This window comes from Stegostoma tigrinum, chromosome 13, assembly GCF_030684315.1.
Source record: "Stegostoma tigrinum isolate sSteTig4 chromosome 13, sSteTig4.hap1, whole genome shotgun sequence".
Classification (NCBI taxonomy): Eukaryota; Metazoa; Chordata; class Chondrichthyes; order Orectolobiformes; family Stegostomatidae; genus Stegostoma; species Stegostoma tigrinum.
Genome location: NC_081366.1, coordinates 26,312,080 through 26,338,668, shown reverse-complemented (window position 1 = coordinate 26,338,668; position 26,589 = coordinate 26,312,080). Strand labels below are relative to the sequence as shown.

General features: G+C 42.0%; 1 protein-coding gene across 2 annotated transcripts in view; it reads right to left on the bottom strand.

Moving 5' to 3' along the window:
- Window positions 1–14,753, bottom strand: part of LOC125458502 (organic cation/carnitine transporter 2-like) — a 95,478-nt gene extending 80,725 nt beyond the window's left edge. For both annotated transcript variants that reach the window (XM_048543819.2, XM_048543820.2), the window contains exons 1-2: window positions 14,097–14,753; window positions 2,473–2,576 (exon numbers count right to left, since the gene is read on the bottom strand). In XM_048543819.2, coding sequence (XP_048399776.2) covers window positions 2,473–2,576; window positions 14,097–14,486 — 494 coding nt within the window. In that variant the 5' untranslated portion in view covers window positions 14,487–14,753. The remainder of the gene's footprint in view (window positions 1–2,472; window positions 2,577–14,096) is intronic.
- Window positions 14,754–26,589: the final 11,836 nt, after the last annotated feature.

The window sequence follows — 26,589 nt, the reverse complement described above, 5'->3', positions numbered from 1 at the left end:
GAGCTCTTGCTTAGAGATAGAGGTGGTGGGTTCTGGTGGAGCAGGCCGTTTCTGTGCCGTGGTGGCAGAGACGCTAGCTGTACCTACAAAGCAAAAGACAGAGAAGGTGGTGCAGCCAATGGTTGGAAGTGGTGTGCAATGAATGACACTGACACCAGGGTTACTGTGAGAGTGGCAGTGGAATAAGAATGACACTTCCTCAGTTCGGAGGTTGTGGATGTCCCAGTATCCCTAGAGGAGTGGTCCCAAAATTCTCCAGCAAGGGCCAGGGTTCTATCTTTGTGGGGACTGAGGGGTTGAATGCTGGGCACTGCTCCACCCATCTGGGGCTTTCCTGCCTTACTGGAGCCTGTCTTTCTTCAGGAGTGAGTGGAAGAGAGTAATTGAGTGCCATGAAAATGCACATTGATGTGGTTATTGGTGATCAAAAAATGGTAAGTTGTCCCCAGCAGGTGAGAGGCCAGAATAGAAGCCAGCAGGGTTAGCGGTGTGGGATGTTGCCAGCGGTGATAGCGAGTGAGTAAGTTTGTCACAGGCAATATTGACAGTGGCAGAGAATGAGCCTTGGTGCAATAGCAGAGAGAGATTGAGTGTGAGATAGTAGTCAGAAGAGTGTGCCAACTTACCCTAGCTAAGTAAAGAAGATAGGTGACTTTCTTGTGGCACTGCTGGCTGTTTCACCACACAATTGAGATGGCTCTACCCCAGGCGGTAGCCATGGTAACCTGCCATGATCTGATGCTGTGGCCTTTTCTGTCAATCCTCTGGGAAGAGGAGATTCTCATTCTTGCGCCATCCTATCAACCAGTATCTCCAGGTTCCCATTTGAGAATTGTGCTGCCATCTTTTAATTCTCCGACATGTTCCGATTCTATCCTTGACTGAGCTTCAAAATGCCAAAGCCCATATGGCGGGGGTGCACAGTGGCTTTCTAAAGGTGGTGCAGGCACCAGAGATTCTGGCTTTTCAGCGATATCCAGTGAGTGGAGAGTTATTCTGGGATAGAATCAGACACGAGAGTGCCATAGGGTGCAGTAAGATTACTCACTCAGGCTTACAGCAAGAATCCCTCCCAAAAAAAAATTGGAAGAAATCGCCTTTCGACAAAATAAATGGAAACTCAGCCAATATCAGATTTTCTTCGGCCTTTCATTTCTTTTTAGTCATCCTTTGCTGGTCGCTAAGATTGCCCCAATCTTTTTCTCAGTGTTGTCTGCCTTTCAATTTAATGCCATCCTTAATTTCTCGATTTAACCACAAATGGTGCATCCTCTCATAGAGTCTTTCTTTCTCAACAGAACATATCTTTATTGAGAGTTTTGAAATCTTCTTGAGTATTTGCCACTGTTTCTCCAATGTACTATCTTTCAACTTATTTCTGAGTCCACTACAGCAAAATCTGTCTTCCTCCTTTGTAATTGTTTTTATTTATTGAATTTGTCTCAGATCTAAGACTCCTACCCCCAAACTAAGTGTGAAATTGTCAGATGTTATAAACACCCTTGCATGAGGAATCATTTACTTTGGAATCATTATTTAATTCTGCCTCATTGCAAATCACACACCTAACATACGCTGCACCCTAGCTACTTCACTGCCATTTCCCACGCCAAGTGAGGTCACCTTGATGGACTCTCTTTCTCAACCTCTCCGCTCACCTGTGGCATGTTGACACTCAGGTTAAACTACCATGAAGTGCATCTCTCTGATGAGAGAACAGCCTATGGTCTGGTAAGACTATGGCAGCATTACCTTGCATTGCCATATTCCAGGAATGACTCTCACTTTAACACAGCAGAATGGACAAAAAGTTCAGCTGGTGGAAGCAGGATCTTGGTCAGTGGGAGATCACCATCAGGACCCTAAGAGATTGTTCTTTAGTGTTAACATAGCACATGGTAGGAAGTAGAGGCGGGTGTGAGTGGTGTTGGAAATGGGGAGACAGAGTTTTGGTACAAGGCATACTTATGGTTTCCTGCAGGACACCTGGAGAAGATGACCTACATCCTACCAAGATTCCATTAAAGTTTTAAGTAACGTTCAATACTGTGTTTCTTCTGGTTTTCAGTCCTGGCACAACAGATTTTGCAGGCAGTGGTGCTCACTTTGCATGATCCAATGTGAAAATCACTTTGATATTTTAATCATTTAACCTGATCCATACTTTTGAATATTCACAGAGACCAAACTGCTTACAGCAAGCGTCTAGCTTATTTCCTGAATTTCAGGAATTAAGATTGCATTCAATGGGAATGCAACACAAATGATATGTAAGTACTCCTGAGATGCTGCTTGGCCTGCTGTGTTCATCCAGCTTCACACTTTATTATCTTGGATTCTCCAGCATCTGCAGTTCCCATTATCTCTGATATGTAAGCACAGTCCTTAGATTAACCTCCATATTTGCATTTTTTTTCCTCTTCTGGTGCTTAGGACTTAAACTGGCAGAGTGAAACAAAAGAAATAACTTACCTGTCAGACAACTGTCCAGAAATAAAGGAACCAGCCAGCACTCCCAGAAAGAATACTGACATAGAAAATGGCCCTTTCCAGTCATTTTCGCACACCAAATCCCACTGAAATGCAAAAGCAAAATGAAAACTTCAAAGAAAATTGCAGTCAAGTCATTTTATAGCTTAAGATCTAAAAATAAAAAGGAATTGGATATAAGTGAACTGTATTTAACAAATCAAACATACTTTAATGTCAGGCTAGTCTCAAAGTCAGAAGGTTATAGTCCAACAGGTTTATTTGAATTCACCAGGTTATTGTCCAACAGGTTTATTTGAATTTATAAGCTTTCAGAGCACTGTTCCTTTGTAAGGTGAAATTATTTCACCTGATGAAGGAACAACACTCTGAAAGCTTGTGATTTTAAGTAAGCCTGTTGGACTGTAACCTGTGCTGTGTGACTTCTGACTTTGTCCACCCGAGTTTAACACCGGCACCTCCACATCAAGTCCAGCCTCAAGATAGTTCTTACATCTCTAAGCAATCGTGTTGTGGGTCCAATTCCCACTCAAGAGTTTTGAAAAATACTTTAGTTAAGACTGAGTTCAGTTTTATGAGAGTGCAGTATTTCGGATGAGATGTTAAATTATAATCCCCATCTGCCTTCCTGGGTAGCAAGTAAAACATTTGAGGCAAATGTTCGAAAATGAGCAGGCTACCTTTTCGGCCTAAATTTATTCAACGGTCAATATTACTGAAGTACATTACCTAGTGGCTCATATATTCCGTGTTTATGGCATCTTATAGTTACATTTATCTGTATTATAGCAGTGATTACCTTTCAAAAGTACTTCCTCAGCAGCAAAGTGTTTTGGAACAAACCAACGTCCTACAAACCAACAGCTAATACACAACACATGTCAAATTACACACGGTGTAGATTCTTCTAAAATGTTTTGTTGTGAAGGAAATGAACATGAATGTTGAATTTATTAGGGAGAACTGAGAAATATTTTCAAACTGTCAGAAAGCAATGATATAAAACTCAAGAATGTCAACTTTGATCAATTTATTTCACATATCAAAATGTTTATGAATCTTGCAAGATTAAGAGAATCATTTTACAAAGGTCAGCTGTGCTTTATTATACTAATCACCAGACCTGTTCTTGAAAAAAAGTGTCAAATGCAATTTGTCATTTGTTGATGTTTTTCCTCAATGATTTTCTTAGTTGGATTCAGGGCTATTAGCTGAAACCAATTTAGGCTCTATAGCTGCAGGCTCAATCTGCTATTTTTCTCAGTTGACTATCTGCCAAATGTTAAACTGGACAAATACGTCAATCAAAAGGAGATGTCACAGCTAAACTTCATCCTACTCTTGTGAAAATCCACATATATGCTTTCTGGATCCACTTACTGCCTATCTTCTTTACTCTCCATCTTCGGTCCGCCTCCCCCTCTCTCCCTATTTATTCCAGTTCCCTCCCCCCATCCCCCTCTCTGATGAAGGGTCTAGGCCCGAAACATCAGCTTTTGTGCTCCTGAGATGCTGCTTGGCCTGCTGTGTTCATCCAGCCTCACATTTTATTATCTTGGAATCTCCAGCATCTGCAGTTCCCATTATCTCTAGTAGGCTTCATAGTTAGTAGGAACTGCAGAAGCTGGAGAATCTAAGATAACAAGGTGTAGAGCTGGATGAACACAGCAGGCCAAGCTGCATCCTAGAAGCAGGAAGCCTGACGTTTTGGGCCGACAACCTCCTTCAGAAATGGAGGAGGGGACGGAGGATCTGAAATAAATAGGGAGAGAGAGGGAGGTGGATGGAAGATGGATAGAGGAGTAAATAGGTGGAGAGGAGACAGACAGGTCAAAGAGGCGGGGGATGGAGTCAGTAGATGTGAGTGTAGGTGGAGAGGTAGGAAGGGGAAAGGTCAGTCCAGAGAGGACGGGCAGGTCAAGGGGACGGGATGAGGGTTAGTTGGTAGGAGATGGGGTTGGGGCTTGAGGTGGGAGGAGGGGTTAGGTGAGAGGAAGAACAGGTTAGGGAGACAGGGGCAAGCTGGGCTGATTTTGGGATGCAATTGGGGGAGGGGAGATTTTGAAGCTTGTGAAGTCCACATTGATACCATTGGGCTGCAGGGTTCCCAAGTGGAATATGAGTTGCTGTTCCCGTAACCTTTGGGTCGCATCATTGTGGCACTGCAGGAAGCCCAGGATGGACATGTCGTCTGAGGAATGGGATGGGGAGTTGAAATAGTACGCGACTGGGAGGTGCAGTTGTTTAGTGCGAACCGAGCTTAGGTGTTCTGCAAAGCGGTCCCCAAGGATTCATTTGGTTTCCACGATACAGAGAAGGCCACAACGGGAACAGACGATGCAATATACCACATTAGCAGATGTGCGGGTGAACATCTGCTTGATGTGAAAAGTCTTCTTGGGGCCTGGGATGGAGGTGAGGGGGGAGGTGTAGGGGCAGGTGTATCACTTCCTGCGGTTGCAGGGAAAAGTGCTGGGGGTGGTGTGGCTGAAGGGGAGTGTAGAGCGGACGAGGAACTCGCAGAGAGAGTGGTCCTTCCAAAATGCAAGTAAGGGTGGGGAGGGAAAAATGTCTTTGGCAATGGGGTCGGATTGCAGATGGCGCAAGTGTCGGAGGATGATGCATTGTATCCTGAGGCTGGTGGGGTGGTACGTGAGGGCAAGGGGGATTCTGTCTTGGTTGTTATTGCAGGGGTGGGGTGTGAGGGTTGAGTTGAGGGAAATGTGAGAGACATGATCGAGGGCGCTCTCGACCACTGAGGGGGGGAAGTTGTGGTCCTTGAAAAACTAAGACATCTGAGATGTATGGGAGTGGAATATCTCATCCTGGGAGCAGATGCGGTGGAGGCGAAGGAATTGAGAATAGGGGATGGCATTTTTGCAGGAAGGTAGGTGGGAGGAGGAGTATTCTAGGTAGCTGTGGGAGTTGGTGGGCTTGAAATTGATATTGGTTTCCAGGTGGCTGCCAGAGATAGAGGCAGAGAGGTCCAGGAACGAGAGAGAGGTATTGGGAATGGTCCAGGTGAATGTAAGTTTGGGGTGGAAGGTGTTGGTGAAGTGGATGAACTGTTCGAGCACCTCATGAGAGCTCGAGGCAGCACCGATACATTGATCAATGTAACGGAGTAAGAGGTGGGGTTTAGGGCCAGTGTAGGTACGGAAGAAGGATTGTTCCACATAACCTAAAAAGAGGCAGGCATAGCTTGGGCCCATGCGAGTATCCATGACCACCCTCTTTGTCTGTAGGAAGTGGGAGGAATCGAAAGAGAAGTCATTGGGAGTGAGGATAAGTTCGGAAAGTGGATGACGGTGTCAGTGGAGGGGTCTGGTTGGTCCTGCGGGACAGAAAGAAGCAAGAGGGCCTTTAGGCCCTCTATATGGGGTACACAGGTGCATAGGGACTGGATGTCCATGGTAAAGATGAGGCGTTGGGGACCGGGGATTTGGAAGTTCTGGAGGAGGTGGAGGGCATGGGAGGTGTCATAGACGCGGGTAGGGAGTTCCTGCACCAAGGGAGAGAAAATGGAGTTGAGATAGGTGGAGATAATTTTGGTGGGGCAGCGGCAGGCGGAAGCAATGGGTCGACCAATAGTTTGGATTTAATTAAGAGTATTACATCAATTTGCTGACATCACACTTCAGAAAGAATGCAAAGGAATTAGCAAAGATGTGTATCAGAATAATGAAAATGATTCCATGGATAGGAAACTATATTGAAGAAACCGGGTCTACTCTTTGGAGGCGAGGATCGGGATATTCAAGATTAACAGGAGTTTGGGCAAACTAGATATGGAGAAGGATTGAGAACTAGAGGGCATTGTCAAAATGTATTTGTCTAAAGAAGAATTGGTGACTTCACAGAATACGTGGTTCGGATCTGGAACGTGCTGGCTGAAAGTATGGTAGAGCAGGTTAAATTGAAACAGTCAAGGAGAAATCACGATATTATCAGAGAAAAAGTATAAGCAAGGCTGCAAGGAGAAAACAGGGAAGTAATTACCGGTGACTGGCTCTGTCAGCAAGACAGCAAAGGCATGACAAGCCAAATGGCCTTCTCTTGAGTTGTAGCATTGTACAATTCTGATTCAACAGGCATATGTTAATGCCCTCTCTGGGACGATAGGTAGCAGGATGGTATGAAAGGTTGGCAGATGCTCATCCTGCCTGCCGAGCACTGAAGCCCTTATCAGGCGATAATGCCATTTGCATATGTGCATTCTTTAGTCAACTAGGGGAGCAGGCAATTCTGTACATAACAATGAGCAATGAGATAAAATTGATCAATAGCCTCACATTAAAGGAACCTCTAGACAACAGGGATCATAACATGATAAAGTCCATGCTCAGTTTGAATGGACTAATGCGTGGATCCAAGATGAATATTTTAAACCTGAAAAAAAGATAACTTGTAATCCAATTGTTGAAATAAGTATGAATTAAAATTTCACCATGCAGTTTGGAAAACTAAAATCAGGGTGGTTTTAAAAACTGGAAACAAAAAATTTGCCATCAATAATAATGACAATGAGGCCATCAGATTTTTCTATAACAATCCCAACTGCTCCAAAGAGTCAGAAGGGAAATCTGTTGGCCTTATTCAGTTGGGTCTATGTATCACAACTCAATGCCTTCGAATGTTGCTTCAGCCAGCTGTATCAACTGAATCAGCAGAGTCAAGGAAGCTTCATCACCCGCAGAGGTCAAGCGGAGATGGGTAGTAAATGTAGCACTGCCTGTAATTCACAGAACCCAAGAATGAACAATGGTTAAAAAAAACAAAAGTTACAGATATACATCAGTCAGTATTTTGGCCCTTTATTGCTGTTACATGAATTTGACACAAAGTACACATGTAATTACTGAGTTAGGCTTGTCTGTGATCTCTGACCTACAGTTAATTTACAAATAATCACTGTCTTGGTAGACATGAACAATTCCCTGTAAGATGACCACCCTTAGTTTCCATGAAACTGGGCTAGATATTAACTTACTGGTGCACTTGAAGCAATAGCAGCACTGTCTAGAAGTAAGCCAAACATTCTCATTTACAGAACTCCAATGTCACCCCTCAGAACATTGCTCTTATTCAAACTCAGTAACAGTTTATGAACACTGTGGGTATGTAGGATGACACTCAAGGCCTTCTGGAAATCCAAATAGATCATGCCCAATGATTTTCTTTGGTTTAAGTTGCTCACTACCGTCTCAAAGAATTTTAACAAATTTGTCAGGCATGACTACTCCGTGATGAAGCTGTGGTAACTCAGCCCTGTTTTACCATACACTTCAAATTACTCAGTAATCTCACCCTCAATAATGAACTCTAAAATCTTACCCACAACCGAGGTTAGGCTAACTGACCTACAGTTTCCTATCTTCATGTGTCCCTAAACAGGGGCAATACATTTGCCAGTTTCCAGACCTCTGATATCCTCCGTAACTCTGGTCATTCCTGAAAGATCACCACCAATCTACAATCTCCTTAGCTACTTCCTTCAGAACCATATAAAAACCAAAAGAACTGCAGATGCTGTAAATCAGGAACAAAAACAAAGTTGCTAGTAAAGCTCAGCAGGTCTGGCACATTAACGTTAACTCTGTTTTCTCCTTCACAGATGCTGCCAGACCTGCTGAGCTCTTCCAGCAACTTTGTTTTTGTTACTTCAGAACCATGTTATGTTGTCCGCCTTCAGACCTTTCAGGTTCCCTCGCACATTTCCCTTCTAAACAAAAACGGAAATTTCTGGAAAATCTCAGCAGATCTGACTGCAGCTGTGGAGACAAAGCAGAGTTAACATTTCAGGTCGAGGACCCCTTCTTTACAACAGTTCTGAGTTTTTTCAGCAATTTCTGTTTTTATTTTTTGATAGCCAGTATTTCAGCTCTTTGTTTTTTTCTTCTTTTCTCATTCATCATGGCTACCTCTTACTTCTGCCGCCGACTCTCGAAGTTGGTACGTTGCTGGTGTCTTCCACTGTGAAATTTGATGCAAAGTACCTATTCAGTTCCTCTGCCATTTCTTTGTTCCTCATCACTAATTCTTCAGCCTCATTCTCCAGTATCCCATGTCCATACGTGCCATTCTCTTACCGTTTAAATATTGAAAAAACACTTGCCGTCTTATATTACTAGCTGGTTTATGTTCATATTTCATCTTCTACCCTGCTAATTGCTTTTTTTCAGTTGATGCCTGCTAGTTTTTAAAAGCTTCCCAATCACCAAACTTCCCGCTAATCTTCATTGCATTGTATGTTTTTTCTTTTGCTTTTATGCTGTCCCTGACTTCCTTTGTCAGCCATAGTTAACTTGTCCTCCCCTTAGTATGTTCCGTCTTCCCTGTGAGGCTCCCCTTCCAATCGACTTTGGCCAGCTCCTCCCTCACGCATTTATAGTTACCTCTGCTCAATTGTAATACAATTACAGCAGATTCCAGCTTACCCTGCCGGGTGAATTCGCACTATGGTCACTGCACTCTAGGGATTACTTCACCTTCAGCTTCCTAATCACACCAAATCGAGAATTATTTGATCCACAACCTGCTGCTGCAAAAATGATCTCGTAGACATTCCACTAACTCATTTTCCTAAGTTCTGCTGCCAACCTGATTTACCCAGTCTACCTACATGTTGAAGTCCCCCTTGATTATTGTAATGGTGTCTTTCTTGCAGACCTTTTCTATCTCTTGATTTGATTTCTTCCCTACATCCTGACTACAGCTGGGAAGTCCTGTACATAAGTGTGGTCAGGGCCTTTTTCCCTTTGCAGTACCTTAACTCTATCCCCACAGATTTTCTACCCACATAGATTCTACAACTTTCAACTCAATATCACTTCTTGCTATCGATTGAATAACATTTCTTACTAACAAGGCAACCCAGTCCCCTAAGTATCCAAGGATACTTAGTTTCAAGCCCTGAGCCCCTTGCAACAATGTCTCTCACAACATCGTACCTATCAATTTCAGTCTGTGCTACAAGCTCATTTACCTTGTTTTATACATTGCACGTTTTTAAATACAACATCCTCAGTTCAGTTAACTGCTCCCGTTCTCATAGTTATCCTCTTGTCTGCTGTGCCTGAAGTTAGATTCCTGACCCTTTCCATACTCTTTGTCCTCTTACTTTGCTCTGGAAACTTTAATAAGTTTCTATTGAGCTCTCTTTCCTTTTAAAGCTTTCACAATTTTCCATGCAACTAAACTGCAGCCATGAAAAGAAGTACAAAGCTCTTCATGAAGGAGAGGAAAACGTATCCATTGTTACTTCATTCTGATTTCCATTGTGTGTGGCTACAAACTGTGTGCAGAACTTCAAGAGGCAAACACCAACTGTTTCCATGCTGAGGAAGGGTCACTGGACTCGAAACATTAACTCTGATTTCTTTCTTCACAGATTCTGCCAGACCTGTCGAGCTTTTCCAGCAACTTCTGCTTAGTTCCTGAATTGCAGTTTCTGCAGTTCTTTCGGTTTTCACCAACTGTCCCGGCCTGAAGAGGTTTTCTCCGTCCCTGATGTTATGAAGGATGGGTTTTCCCACAATATGTCAAGAAATTCCATTCAGTTTGACCTATTCCAGGAGAAACATCTTTGATCACAAATAAATCTGGCAGCTACATCTAAAATATTTGAGGTTGTGGAGTCACATAACAATCTGGCTTGGAGGGTGAATCGGTGTTAATGGGTCTGTTTGTGGTTAACAATAGGTGATGTGGGTCCTGTCCAGTGGATACAGAGCAGACGGTCAAAATAATTTAACATACTGTCTAAGTGAGTTAACTTACAAACAAGCACTGAAGTGTAGCTTGGGTGGGAGTAAAATGGATTCATACCCTCACACCCTTTCAGCATACCCAGAATCTTTGCACCATCACAGCGTTCGTAAGATGGTGGAGCATATGCAATCACCCACTTCCTTTTGAATGGACCCAAAATGTGAACTCCGTTTTCTCCTCCACAGATGCTGCCGGACCTGTTGAGCTTTTCCAGCAGCTTTGTTTTTGTTCCTTTTGAATATGCCTTAACAAACCATATCACAAAAGAGATCTGCAAATTAAAAACAGAAAGAACCGCAGATGCTGTAATTTCAGAGACAAAAATAGAAATTGGCAGAAAAGCTCTGCTGATTTGACAGCACCTGTGGAAGGGAGTCAGAGTTAACATTTTGGGTAAAGTAACTCTTCCTTAGAACTGATGGTAGCTAGGAAACTGTTGGTCTATATGCAAAAGATAGGGTTTGAAGGGGGTAAGGAGTAAACAATAGGTAGGAAAAGAGCCCAAAGAGAGAAAATAGTAGTTATAAACATTATGGAGTGGACAACAATCTGGCTTGTAGGGTGAATAAAAGTGTTAATGGATCTGTTTATGGTTAACAATAGGTGATGTGTAATGGTAGACTATATGATAACAAGGGCTCGCGTGTGGGAGTCACAGTAAGGACTTGGGAGAGGTCAAACTCTAAAGTTATTGAACTCAATATTAAGTCTGGAAGGCCTCAGGGTCCGCAAGAGGAAAATGAGGCGTTGTTCTTCCAGGTTGTGGTAAGTTTCACTGGAACACTGCAGCAAGCCTGAGACAGAGACATTGGCCATGGAAGAGGGTGGTGTGTAGAAGCAGCAGGCAACTGGAAGTTCAGGGTCTTTTTTTGCGAATAGAATACACAAGCGTTCTGTGAAGTAGTCACTCAGTCTAGTCTTTGTTTCCCCAATGTAGAGGAGACCACATTCTGAGCAGTGAATACAGTAGACTAGATTGTGGGAAGTGCAGGCAAAATGCTGAAAGAAAAGTTTGGGCCCTTGGATACTGAGGAAAAACGAAATAAGCAGACAAGTGTTATACCTTCAGTGGTTGCAGGACAAGGTGCTGTGAGGCTGTGGGTGTGATGGGGGTGTTGGGAGTGAAAGTAGAGTCCCTCCCCCAAATATTGTTTACTCCTGATCCCCTCCCCCATCCTATCTTCTACATATAAACTGACAGTTTCCCAGCTACCATCAGCTCTGAGGAAGGGACCCTTGGCCAAAAACGTTAATTCTGATTTCTCTCCACTGACGCTGTCAGACCTGCTGAGCTTTTCCATAAATTTCTATTTTGTGTCCATGGATTTACATTATCAGTACATCCCAAGCAGCTCCAGAATTTTAGAATTTTAAGAACCGTAGCTGTTCCAAAGGACATAAACTGAGACAAACATCAACTATTGCTGGAGGACCATCAAATAAAATTCTCTTTGTTCTGCCTGAAACCTGGTGGTTTTCCAATGAAAAGCATTGTTTTCAGGGAAGAGTTGCAGACGCGCATATTTCAATGGCCATGACTTTGTTCTGAGGATGCACCATGCTGAAACAGTGTCCATAAAAGAGAATGACCTCTAGCTAAGACCCCCCACCCCGTAATACATCAAGAGACTGGAATCCACGTAAAAGCACTTTGACTATATGTTCAACATTTATAAATAAAGCCTGCAATTATAAATATAGGGGGCCACCTCAGAGAGCTATGTATTGCTCTGAAAGAAATTGAGCAAAACTGATTTTTGCTTAACTTTATGTTTGAACAGTTACATAATTAGCTTTTACTTTTTCCTTAATAAAGTCTACTCCTGCAAACAAATTATCGTAGAAAGCTCACCACCTCCTCTGGTCAATTGTTGATTGGTAACAAATGTAGCCCTTCCAAAGATACACATTTCTTAATTATGGATAATAATTGAAAGAAGTTAAACTCTCCTAAGCAGAATAAAGATATAATTTGACATATAAATCGGGTTCGGGTTAAGTTCAGTGTGTTCAATGGTTCGCACTGCTGTCACTGTGCATCAGCAATGCAGAAAGGGAATGTTGAAGGTGGTGAACAAGGTACCAATCAAGCAGAAACAAAAACAAAATGTGGCTGGAAAAGCTCAGCAGGTCTAGCAGCAGCTGTGAAGAAAAAGTCAGAATTAATGTTTTGGGACAAGTGACCCTTCCTCAGAACTGATGGTAACTTAGAAATTGTTGGTTCGTATGGAGAAAATAGGAAGTGGGATTGGGTAGGGAGTAAATGATAGGATAAAGGATACAGTCCAAAGAGAAAGAAGAGCAGTTAGATAGACAAAACAGTTGATATTGATCTGCTTGAAGGGTGAATACCTCCTAACAATAGGGAACATGTAATGGCGGGCTGTGTGATAACAAGGTCTGGTGTGTGGATTAGGGGGCTAGGACATGGGAGAGTTTACGACCTGTTGAGCTTTTCCAGTGACTTCGGTTTTTGTTCCTGATTTACAGCATCAACAGTTCTTTCAGTTTTTAATTACCAATCAAGCAGGCTGTTTCCTTCTGTACAGTATTGAGCCTTCTGAATATTGTTGAAGCAGAGTGGAGTGTATCCCATTACACAACAAAATTCAACCTTACGGCCGGTGGACAGGCTTTGGGGAGGCAGCTGCTGAGTCATTTGTACCAGGACTCCCAGTCTGTTCCTGCAGGCACAGTATTTGGTCAAAAGGTTCAATTCAGTTCCTGGCCAATGGTAAACTCTGGGAACTGAGAGTGGGCATTCAGCAATGGCAGTACCATTAGATCTTAGGGAGCTACTGCAAAGTTCATGCTTGTTGGGGGTGATCATTACCTGGCACTTGTCAGGCATGAATCTTGTTCTATTCAGGTAAATGACATAAATCATTTAGGACTGGATAAGGAGCAAGAGTTATTTCTGACATGTACAAAGTTAGCACGTACAAATTCAAAGCAGGTGTAGACAATTTGGCCTCTTAAGCACACTCAACCATTTAATAAGATCATAGTTGGTTGAATGTAAACTGAACTCCATGTTTTACCGATTCTTGATAATCTTTAACCACTTGCTTCTTGACAAGAATCCATCTACTTCTGCCAGTTAGAGGTCCAAAGTTTTATGACAGTCTGACAGTCATTGTCCACTGAGCCTTTTCAGAAGCTATCTGTAGCCTTTTCTCTTAAAGAGGTGACCCCTTATTTTTAAATGATGTCTCTTAGTTTGGTATCATTCCACAAGAGGCAACCGCTTCCCATCTACACTGAGAAGGACATTTAAGATCTTATACGTTTTAATCAAGTTGCATTTTCTTTTATTTAAACCAGCAAATAAAAAGCTAGCTTACCCAATCTTTCTTCATAAATGACCTTACCTATGCCAGGCATTAGTCCAATAAATCTTCTCTGAGCTCCTTCTTGTGTAATTACATCTTTCCTTTAAAAAAGGAGGCCAATACTGAACTCAGTACTAAGATATGGTCTTACCTATGCCCTGGAGAAAACAGGCATAACCTCCCTGTTTTTGCATTCAGTTGCCTGCACAATAAGTAATAACAGTCTTAATTTTCCTAACTACTTATACTTGTACACTAGGAGAGATCCCTCTGCATTGCACAGGGGTCAGAGACAGAAGTCTAATGCTCAGAAAACAAAAGATACCAACATTAAAGTGCATTGAACAGAGGCCACATAAACAAACAAAACCGCAGCTGACCAATTAACTTTGAATTTAAATGCATTTGCTCCCTTAAAAAGCATCCAAATATATTTATCCCCGACAAACCATCCCCTGACTAACTGTGCTCGCTGTGAGCCCAATGCGCCCTTCAGCCGCTTACCTCGCTGACGATGGTGGAGATGTACTGATCCTTACTGTACACCCATCCATCCAAACAGGGCTCCTGTTCCACCTCAGAAATATTGGCGGAATCTGGGTCAGGAAATATCTCCGAAAGATTCCTGATCACATCCAACCGGTACCGTCTACATTTGCTGTACTGGAGTTTCCCCTTGGCTTGTTCCAGAGGGATAGTCCGGTTCATCCACGCTTCACTGAGGTTGAGATTCCCGGGAACGAAGCAGCGATGTTCAGGAACATCCCCGACAAAGACTATGGACATTCCGCAGAAACCATTGGGAAAGACACTGAGGCTCAAGAGGAAGAAGACAATTTTCTGGAAGGGTCCCCATTCTCCGAGAAAAGCGGTGATTTCATCGTAATCCCGCATGTTAGTGACAGCGGGAGAACTGGCAGCGATTCTCTCCCGTAAAACTGCAGCAATCTGGCCGTTGGAGGGCAGTCCGGAAGTGTAGCCTTGAGTAGTTTCAAACTGTAGTAAAAACTCAGTTGTTTCCACCGATAAATATTAATCTAATCTTCAACCGGCACTGTGATCTCCTCCCAATCCGACTGAGCTCTCAAAGGGGCTCGTGCAGTAAACAATTCATTTGACAGTTCTGAACTTGCTCGTGTACTTTAGGCAGGACACACTCTGAGGTTATGTTTAACTAACAAAAAAGGACAATGCAATGATTATCTTTTCTGTTTACATAGTTGGTACTGATCAGGAATGAAAAATATTTATAAAATGCATATAAACAAAGCAAGTGGCTTTATTTAAATATACTTGTCAGGTTCACTGACATGAAGCCATAAAAATAATTGGAGCATGAGGTTTTATTGATAGAGACACGAGGTACAAGGGCAAACAAGAAACTTGTAGGCAATACAAACTGTGGATTCTGTCGCAGCTAGAATGTAATGCAGTGTTAAGGTAGCCTACTTTAGAAAATGTGATCAGAGATAATGGGAACGGCAGATGCTGGAGAATCCAAGATAACAAAGTGTGGAGCTGGATGAACACAGCAGGCCAAGCAGCATTTCAGGAGCACAAAAGCTGACGTTTCAGGCCTAGACCCTTCATCAGAGAGGGGGATGGGATGAGGGTTCTGGAATAAATAGGGAGAGAGGGGGAAGCAGACCGAAGATGGAGAGAAAAGAAGATAGGTGGAGAGGAGAGTATAGGTGAGGAGGTAGGGAGGGGATAGGTCAGTCCAGGGAAGACGGACAGGTCAAGGAGGTGGGATGAGGTTAGTAGGTGGGAAATGGAGGTGCGGCTTGGGGTGGGAGGAAGGGATGGGTGAGAGGAAGAACAGGTTAGGGAGGCAGAGACAGGTTGGATTGGTTTTGGGATGCAGTGGGGGAAGGGGACCAGCCCAGTTCGTTCCCTGCCCCCACTGCATCACACAACCAGCCCAGCTCTTCCCCTCCCCCCACTGCATCCCAAAACCAGCCCAGCCTGTCTCTGCCTCCCTAACCTGTTCTTCCTCTCACCCATCCCTTTCGCCCACCCCAAGCAGCACCTCCATTTCCTACCTACTAACCTCATTCCACCTCCTTGACCTGTCTGTCTTCCCTGGACTGATCTATCCCCTCCCTACCTCCCCACCTATACTCTCCTCTCCACCTATCTTCTTTTCTCTCCATCTTTGGTCCGCCTCCCCCTCTCTCCCTATTTATTCCAGAATCCTCACCCCATCCCCCTCTCTGATGAAGGGTCTAGGCCTGAAACGTCAGCTTTTGTGCTCCTGAGATGCTGCTTGGCCTGCTGTGTTCATCCAGCTTCACACTTTATTATCTTGGATTCTCCAGCATCTGCAGTTCCCATTATCTCTGTATACAAGGACATCCAGGTGTCATTGCACCTCACTCCTTCCTAATCAATCACCAATCAGATAATAGTCTGCCTTTCAGTTTTTGTTTCCAAAGTGAATAACCTCTCATTTCAAATTGTGTTTCTTCTGCCCTGCATTTGACCACTCAACTTGTCCAAATCACACCGACTCTGCACTTCACTCTGCAAGTAGTTCCTCAACTTCCTGATCCACAGACTGCATTCAGTAAAGACAGATGACAACACCTGCTCCATGATAATCCTCAATATCAGCACCCCGCAAGGCTGCGTACTCGACCCCATACTGCACTCCTTATATACTCATGACTGTATGACCAAATTCTGCTCTAAATCCATTTTCAAATTTGCTGACAAATCCACCGTCATGGGTCAGATGTTAAATAATGACAAGACAGAGAACAACAAAGAAATAGAGAGCTTAGTGGCGTGGTATAAAAATGACAATCTTTCTCTTAATGTCAGTAAAAGAAGGAGCTTGTCATTGAATTCAGGAAGCAGATTGGTGGACATGCCTTTGCCATTATCAATGGTGCTGACTTGGAAATAGTCAAGAGCTTCAAGTTCCTGGGAGTAAATATAACCATCAGTCTGACCTGGTTCATCTATGTTAATGCTACAGTCAAGAAAGCACAACAATGCTTCTATTTCCCCGAGGACTAAGGAAATTCAGCATGTTCGCAAGGACTCTTCCCGATTTTTATAGATGCACCTTAGAAAGCATCCCATCCGAATGCATCACAGCTTCCTATGGCAACTGCTATGCCCAAGGCTGTAAGAAATTACACAGAGTTGTTAACACAGCTCAGCCCATCATGAAAACCAGCCTTCCTTTCATTGACTCTGTCTATATCTCCCACGTACTCAGGAAAGCAGCTAAGATAATCAAAAACCCCTCCCAACCCAGTTTTACTCTCTTGCACTGTGTTCCATAAGGTGACAGATATAAAAGTTTGAAAACACATACCAATTGATTCAAGGACAGCTTCTTCCCTGCTTTCAGACTTTTGACCAAACCTCTCAAACACTAAAGTTGACCTTTCTCTGTACCTTCTCTGTAGCTTTAATATTATATTTTGGACTATAGAATTTTCCCTATAGCATGTCTATAATTCCCTGATAATAGTGTGCATCTGGAGGAACACAGCAGGCCAGGCAACATCAGAGGAGCAGGAAAGCTGACATCCCAACCCGAAACATCAACTTTCCTGCTCCTCTGATGCCGCCTGGCCTGCTGTGTTCCTCCAGCTCCTTACTGTGTTATCTCTGACTCCAGCATCTGCATTTCTTGCTATCTCATGTCTACAATTCTATCTTTTCTACATACTTCTTTTTTTAAAGAGTGGGTTTTCTTGGCAAATCTCCAATCTGTAAGGACTGTTCCAGAGTCTATAGGATCTTGAAAGATGATTGTCAATGTATCAATTACTGTATTTCTAGAGCAATTTTTATAGCATCCTAGATATATATCATCCTTTACCCAGTGCTATTTAGCCACTAATAATGAGTTCCTTCATCATCATCATTATCATAGAATCCCTACAGTGTGGGAACAGGCCCTTCAGCCCAACAAGTCCATACCGACCTTCAGCGCAGCCAACCAGATCATCCCCTTATAACCCATCTAATCTACACATCCCTGAACACTACGGGCAATTTAGCATGGCCAACCCACCTAGCCTGCACATCTTTGGACGGTGGGTGGAAACTGGAGCATCTGTAGGAAACCCACGCAGACATTGGGAGAATGTGCAAACTCCACCTCATGTTCACTAGACCCTGTGTTCCCCATCATTCTTGGGATATTACTTGTGTCCTCTTTTCTGAAGACAGAACCAAAAGATGTATGTAATTGGTTTGCCATCTCTTTGTTCTCCATTGTACCTTCACCTATTTCTGACTGTAAGGAACCTATGTTTGCTTTTGCTAATCTTTTTTCCTTCACGTACCTATGGAAGCTTTTGCAATCTGTTTGACACCCCATCTGTCACCTTCAACCTTCAGTCCCTCTGCCACTGACGCACAATGACAGCAGTGTGTACAATCTATAAGATGCAGTAACTCACCAAGATTTCTGTGACAGCAATTTCCAATCATGTGACCTGTATCACGAAGAAGAACAATGTTAACAGATATATGGAAACACCTTTGCCTGCAAGCTCCTCTCCAAGTGACATGCCATCCTTATGTGGTGATGAATCAGAATTTCTACAGAATCCTGAACTCTATTCTTAACAGCACTGTGGGTATCCCTAGACCCCACATCTGTAGCAGTTAAAGAAGGCTGCTTGCTACCACTTTCACCAGAGCAATTAGGCATGGACAGTAAACGCTGATCTAGCAGATGTTACTCATACTCCATAAATGGTGAAAAACTGTCACAGCGATGACCCTTGAGTATACTGAGTTCTCTTTGGGACACAGCAATCAACCATGTGTGACAGGAACCATTGGTTGCTCAGAAGCAAATGCTTTCATAGATATTGGAGTATCTGTCAGTATCATGTGAGACAAAATATTCAGCAAACTTCAGGGGTTTCTCATTTTCTGTAAGCCAGTGAATAAGAAAATCTTCCCCTACAACAATGAAAATCACTGAGGTTTTTGAAACATCAGTTTCATTCAAAGATATTAGAAGAATATTTATGTCACATGTGAAGAATGTGATATTATCTGCATAGCAACAGATTTGAATAAATTAATGATTTTATTGCCACGTGTATTTTACATGAGAAAAGCAGTGAAAAGCATGATCTACTGCCATTTTGAATAGTTTTAAGAATAAGAAAAGAATAGAAAGATCCATCTTAAAGAGAGTTCATCAGTCCTGAGCCATGAATTCCAAGACATTCTCACAGTTAATGTTGATCACTTTACCAGAACTGGCAAACTGGCAATGTTTTATACAAGCTGCTCATAGACATTAATGTACTTCCAGCTGTATGTCAACATTGCTCAGCAACATTTTCTTCATGCCTAGTAAGATTGACTGTTGATGAAGGCTGTCAGTTCAGATAGACTGTTGTGTTGAGCTTACTTCAATTCTAGAGAGAAGGAACATCTGTGTTTACTTGGGCTTGCAATTATTGAGAAAGTTAGGGATGAGCATAGCCTTTTGTTCGCACCCATAAAAATTGCAAGTAAGCCATTAGGGAAAACCACCATAGAATTTGTGTTGAAAAGTAATTACCAAGCCAATCTACCCAACAAGAAAGTGTGGAGCTGGAGGAACACAGAGGGCCAGGCAGCATCAGAGGAGCAGGAAAGTTGACATTTTGGGTCAGGACACTTCTTCAGAAATTTTGGGACCACCCCCCACATTCCTGACGAAGGGTCCCAACCCAAAACGTCAACTTTCTTGCTCCTCTGATGCGGCCTGGCCTGCTGTGTTTCTCCAGCTCCACACTGTGCTATCTCTGACTCTGACATTGGCAGTTCTTACTTTCTCTACACAGCAAGAAAATTGCTTGGTACTGACAACTGATGAGAATATCGAGAAAGTGATCAGTAATAGACCCTTTGCCAAAGTGGATCTCAGTTCACGCTACCAGCAAACCAATCTTGAAAAAGAATCAACGTGTATCAAGTATGCTTCAATCTTTGACTTTTTTGATACGGGAAACATAACTTCAAAGTTAAGTCAACAGCTGAGGTATTTTGACATATGAGCCTGTCTGTACTTGAAGGGCCTGAAAAAATGTTAAACATTTCTGCTGACATTCTCATCTATGGTCTCATTGAGAACGGACATGAGTCATTCCAGTATGTATATCAACAACATTGTAGAGAATGTAACCCCACCTTGAACAATGACAAGTGCTAGTTTAATAAAAACAGATATACCGATTTTACTCTGTTTCATACCACCTTACATTTCGCCTGGCACTGAGAGATGATATGTTGCAACCATTCTCTAAAGTGTAAAATTATTAGTTGTGTCCTGATTCTTTGATTATGTCAGTTGGTTTTCTGTTGCTTGAAGCAGCTTTCGGAGCTATGGGCATTCCCATGTCTCTGTCAGTAGCTGTGCTTTTTCATAGTTCTTTAACACTCACTCCCAACTATTTTCCAGACACCATGTTCTATGTTCAGCAGATATCAGCCCTATGTTTAAAATATCTTTAAAAGCCTATAAATTGACTGCTTTTAGTGTGTCTTTGTGTGTGTGTGTGTTGAGGATCTCACAGAATATGAGCTCCCTAACTGGGGCTGTCAAACTGGTCCAATCAGGGAGCCCTGGCTGACAGATATAAACGAGTGGCATGTGTTTTATTTTGTTATATAGAGGAATAAAGGGATATGGGCCAAAGACAGATACATGAAGTTAGGCCAAAGATCAGCTTTGATCTCATTGAATGGTGGAACAGGCTTGAGGGGCTGAATGGCCCACTCCTGTTCATATGTTCCTATGATGGCTAAGAACTGCATCTTCAATCATTAGACAAGCTCTAGGGGAAGTACACATTAAATGAAGATTAGTGACAGAAAACTACCTCATCCAACCCTTTCTCTTATTGGCAGAGGCGTCGATAGTGGCAGTAGGAAAATGGATCTAATGGGATAATCATATCAGCTTTAATCTTATTGAATGGGAGAACTGGTTTGAGAGACTATTGTTGCTCTTATTTCTTGGTATTATGTTAAATGAACTGCAATATTCCATTTTTTTATAACAATGAACTTATTGTCACAATTGTCATTCCTGAAAAACAACAAATCTGCATGTTACTAACTGCTTCAATTTTAAATCCTCTCACACATCCCTGTGAAAGAATATGCAATGAAAAAAGTATAATTGCTACAAAGTTCTTCCTCATATCCAACGTTGCAGGCACAATATACAAGTGCCCCAGATATCAGCACAAATGCCCAAAATACTGACTGCAAATAAAACTAATCAACCATGCTATCCCACTAAAAGCTTCACATGCAATGCACTAGAACTGAGAACTCTTAGAACTCAATGGTTAAAATGAATAGAAAAATAGGAAAGAAGTAAAAGGTTTAATCGAGCGTTGCTTTTCAGGAAAGAGGGAAAAAAACCTATGAATTACGAAATGGGTATGAGATAGCGCCGATCAAATATTATAGGTAAGACATGGCAAGTACAGCCACTCCTTAACACAGAAAATTCCAATCATAGTATTAATTACTAACAAGCATTCTAGATAATTATGGCTATGTTTATGAATGGAATCTGCCAAAAGCATAGTTTAACATTGATTTACTGAATGCATTTTAAATTATCACATACCAAGTCTAATTTTTCACTAAATCTTTCATGGTGCTGCTCAAACACAATTAGAAGTCACACGACACCAGGTTATAGTCCAACACCTAACAAAGCCTGGTGTCATGTGACTTCTGATTTTGTCCATTCCAGTCCAACACTGGCATCTCCACATCGTGGTTCTGCTCAAACATGATTGGGGCAGTTGGCCGTTCTTCAGCCTGTGATCTTTAAGCACTGCATGTGATTATTTGCTATTATATTGCCCTCTTGTTCATGCCAATAGCAGTAAGCAGCATCAGATGAGGCATTTCACAATCACCACTGGGATGATTTATATTGCTTGGACCCAGGAAGGAAAATAAAAGCATTAGAGGTGAAGGCAAAAATAGAAGGAGGACTTTAGGATAGAGTCCAGGGCGTTTAGCATGTGACAGGAAAGCTAGGAATAAGCAACTGCTAGTAAATGTTGACCAAGGGGATTCTGCTAGGAAACTGAGCAAGGATCAACATTCTGCAGAAAGCTGTTTTGTTTTGAGGGTATTAGTGGGTGGTAATGGGAGGCCAGTACACTTTCCCAGAGCATGATGTTATTAAAACAGGGCCACAGTGTGAATGTAAATGGGACTAAACAATGTTTAAAAACAGAATGCATCAACCTCCTTGGGCAGGTATGTATTGTTGTTAACAAGCATTAATCCCTTTCAACTGGCAACTTGCTGCTCCCTGGCTAGAAATTTGCTTCGATGCTCAGCAAAAGCATAAACAATGGAACAAAATGTTCTGAAATCAAAATAAGCCTCACTGAACTTCTCATCTGATTCTGCTACAAATCTCTCCATTGCACAGATTGCTCAGGTTCCTACAAAATTCTGCCTGTTGTTTCTCTCCCTAGGCCAGTTTTGCCGAGTATTTCCAGCAGCCACAGTGTTTTATTTTCACATGGTTGTGGATGTTGGATGCAAGTCATTTCAACTCCCAAGAGATTGAAATCATCACATTGAGCAGTAACAAAAGCACAGGTCAGGGTTCCAACAGTTGATGAGCTGAGACCGGAGCTGAGTTATGAATTTGTACAGGAGTAAAAATTAATGGTTTTTGTGATTGCACAGATATGCAGTCAGTAACTCTTCTCCAGGTCAAATAGAACACTAATTTGTGAATAATTTGCTTTGGTCTCATTTTCTGGGGAGAGGATGGATTTAGGGAGGCTGGGACACCAGGTTGGTAATGGCGTCTGAATACAATAGCTTTAATTAAAAGACCTTTTTACTAATCCTAAACAATGGTGGCCTAGAGACAGTTAAATTCAGAGAGAGCATGAGTGGAGATAGGAATAAAACTGGGGCAACTCGAGGTTAGGGAACAGAGGAATGTTAGAGGAAGTTTGTCCCTCTGGGCAATGGGAAGGGAGGAACATGACAGATGCAGCTAATCAAACAGACAATCTCAATCTTAAGACCATAGGACATAGGAGCGGAAGTAAGGCCATTTGGCCCATCAAGTCCTCTCCGCCATTTAGATCATGGCTGATGGTCATTTCACCTCCACTTCCCCGCACTCTCTTGGTGACTGTGAAGTCCATAGAGTCCCCACAGATACTTTTGAAGGGAAATGAGGGTGAAGGTGACAGTACCAAGAGCTGTCACACTGCATATTTGTACCTAGGGCTCATTGTGTCCCAGAAGAACTTATTAAGTGGAATTCAACATCCACTAAATTATAAGATTGTTGAGTTTAGCATCATCTGGTAACTTACCATTAGCCCAACAAGCAGCACAGGAGACTTAAAAATAATAATATTTTATTTAAATTTGAAAATTCCACAACAAATCTCAATTAGATGTGATAAGCCACATTAAAGAGGGTTTCTTCAGCTAAGTTTATAAATGTTAACAAATGCTGTCACGTAGATACAGAAATGGAAAATAATCTTAGATTTTCCTTTTGCATAACAAGTTTATTAAATTACAAGGCATGTACTTTGGTAAATGGCTGTGATCACAAGCCAAATAGTTTAGCTTCAAGCTTGTAAAGCCTTTCCACCAGAGTAAAAGAATTTACAGAACGTACAAGCATGAATAGGCTATTCAGCCATTATATTTCAGTGCACGATCTGCAACCAATTTTGGCAATGCCTATACATCATGCCACACTTTCAAAATTGACAAATCAATGTAACCTTCCATACCTTCATTTTAATTGCACCACATAAATAGCGGAGTTGGTTAGCTCAGTGGCTGGATGGCTTATTTACAGTGTTGAGTGATACTAACATCGTGAATTCAATTCCTGCACCACCTGCAGTTGCCACAAAGAGTCTCCCTCTCAATCTGTCCCTTTCCCGAGACATGGTGACCCTCAAGCTGAACTACCATCAACAGAGATAGCAAGAACTGCAGATGCTGGGGTCAGAGTCAATACAGTGTAGAGCTGGAGGAGCACAGCAGGTCAGGCAGTATCAGAGGAGCAGCAAATCAATGTTTTGGCTTGACATCCTTCATCAGGACTGGCTGAAGTCAAGGGAAAAATCCTTCCCGCAATCACTTAGCAACATTTAAGGCATGTCTTGATAGACACATCAACATGAAGCAAATAGAGGGACAGAAAGCACTTATGGGCAATAAGTAGTGAGTCTAAATAAGGATTAGGGATCAATGCAGTCTTGGTGGATCAAAGGGTCTGTTCCTGTTCTGTACTGTATATAATCCCTCCAATCAGGAATTATTTCGGCGAACCTTTGATACGTGAACTTTAGAGTCAATAAGTCTTTCCTCCAGCAAGCAGACCAAAATTACATACAATATTCAAAAAGTGATCTTACCAAACCTCAACTGTAGTAAGACATTTTTACTCTTGTGTTCAAATCCTCTTGTAACAAAGGCCATCATTTGATTTCTTGCTTGTCTGCTGCACCTGCTTGTTCAAGCAGCTGTTTAAACAATGTTTGCCATAAACGTCTGGTTACTAATTTTTCTAAGTATGCAGCATTCCTTCAAAATGGTGGTGTTTAAGCAGTTCTTTCAGTCCACAATTTCAGAATGCACAAAAATAAAAAAAAACCTTTACAAAATTTAAAATAATTATGATACTTATCATGAAGGCCAAAAATCATTAAGCAGAAGAATAGTACGGGGAACGGAAAGCTAAATATCATCAAGCGGATATCTGCATCCGGTAGTATGTAGGTTGAGCTGAAAAAGCCAATGTAAAGATCCTGATTAACAACAAGGCCACTCTACATCAAAATATGTTTTCAGACATTTCACAAAGTTTGTTAAGGACAAAGAATGATATTAAATAAGGTAGTGGATCAATGACTCAAAGTTAAAACACAAGTTCATGACTTCTCGCTGCCAACACGTATACCTCTTGTTCTAAATGTTGGCTGAAGCTCTTCTTCTGTCTTCATAATGTACGTCTAACCACTGAAGGTTTAGTTGATCAATCATTACTAGTCACAAGCTCTGTGTAAGGTCAGTGGCATGTCTGAACTGTAATTGAACTCACCAATGCACACGATCAGGTACAGATTGACAAAGCTGTGTGTGCCCAATTCATGATTGGTTCCTTCTACCACCTCCTGATGAAGATGTCAGTCACTTGTGGGAACATTCTTTCCCGTACATGTTTTCTGCAACCTTGATAAATTTATAGAACTTAACTAAGATAAGGAGACACCATCAACATACGTCTGACTGCTTAGAGGCCGTATGCCTCTAAGTAGTAGAGGATGTAGCCCCACATCCTAATGATTCATATCATCCCAAATTTCTAATTGATGCTAAATGCTGCCTGACCAACATCCAATTGTTCTGGAGAGTTGCAAAGCAAGTCAATATATACAGATAATGGGAACTGCAGATGCTGGAGAATCCAAGATAACAAAGTGTGGAGCTGGATGAACACAGCAGGCCAAGCAGCATCTTAGGAGCACAAAAGCTGGTGTTTCGGGTCTAGACCCTTCATCAGAAAGGGGATATAGGGAGAGGGTTCTGAAATAAATAGGGAGCGTTGGGGAGGCGGATCGAAGATGGATAGAGGAGAAGATAGGTGGAGAGGAGCTGTGGTACCTGGTTTGCTTCAGGACATGGTTGAGAAGTTTCAAGGCTGAAGACATTACAGCTGGTTTGTGTAATTTCACAATAATTCTGGTTCCTGAAACAAGTTCATTTATAAGAAAACACTTCTTTGTTGTCCAAAGTGGTGACTCACATAAGGAAGATCAAAACATATCTTGATACTAAGCGTGTGCAGTTTAAATTGTCTTTAGAAATTTTTATATGAAACTTTGTTCCAATGTAATGTTCATTCACAGGTTGTTCCATTCTTTAACTGTTTCTCTTTCAAAATATTTAAGTTACAAAACTAAACCATTTTAGGATTTAAAACTGTCTTCAAACTTAACAAAAACTGCTTTCCTTCAAAGGTGTTCATTGTTTACTGTGAATCCAAAAAAGTGAGTTTCTTCTAACACTGAACCTAAGCCATAAATACAAGCCTCCAATATTTATTTATTATTTTGACCTGAAACAATGTGGCACTCCTTTTGACGTACTAGAAGCCACTCGCAAAGGACCACATGATATCAGTGTCTTTTATAAGGCCATAATTAAGTAGCATATAATCCTGATGCATTGTTTGCTAACAATGCAATTTTAATAATGTATAATGCCTCTTCGAGGCAGTGCACCAGAAACCTACCTGACAGATAATTTGGGAATCTAACCTACTTTTATAAACTTTGGTTGATAGAAAGTTCCTGAACTTAATAGGAATTACTTTTTCAATTAAATAAAATTTAGTCCCAGTAAGCAATTATGAACTCTCAATATTTAACTCTACTAGTTAAAATACTCACCCCGTTTAAATGCAAGTCCCCACACAGACGAGCATGCACACACACAAACAAGCAGACACAGACAAAAAAAAGCATTCTGAGCAGATGGAAAGACCGAGAAGGTAGTTCAATAATACTTTTGGACTTGCAGCTCCTAGATCTTCCTACCCAGGTACTTGGTCATCCTTGCAGGGGATACAAACTGACTGGTCCATGCTTTTAAGTTTCTGACTTATTTATTAAAATGCTGTTTCCAGCAACTACTGAGAGGAAACAGACTGGCTTTCTTCAAACTTGAGGTGGTTCTCACTGCAGAGGAAAGGACAGTATCTCAATTTTTGGAGGTCCAAATGCTTCTGATTGAACATTCACACCCACAAACTGTTTAGCTGCCTGGGAGGCCTTTGTCGTCAGCAACTGGTCACCTTTCCACGCACCAACCAGCTACTTGTCACTGGCCAAAAATCCCTTTGCACATGACCTGGCTTCAGCCCATCTTCAACAGCTCTTCCCCGACTGCTTGAGCAAGTAGCAATGTGACGTCATTTGCAATGAGTATCAAGTAACTT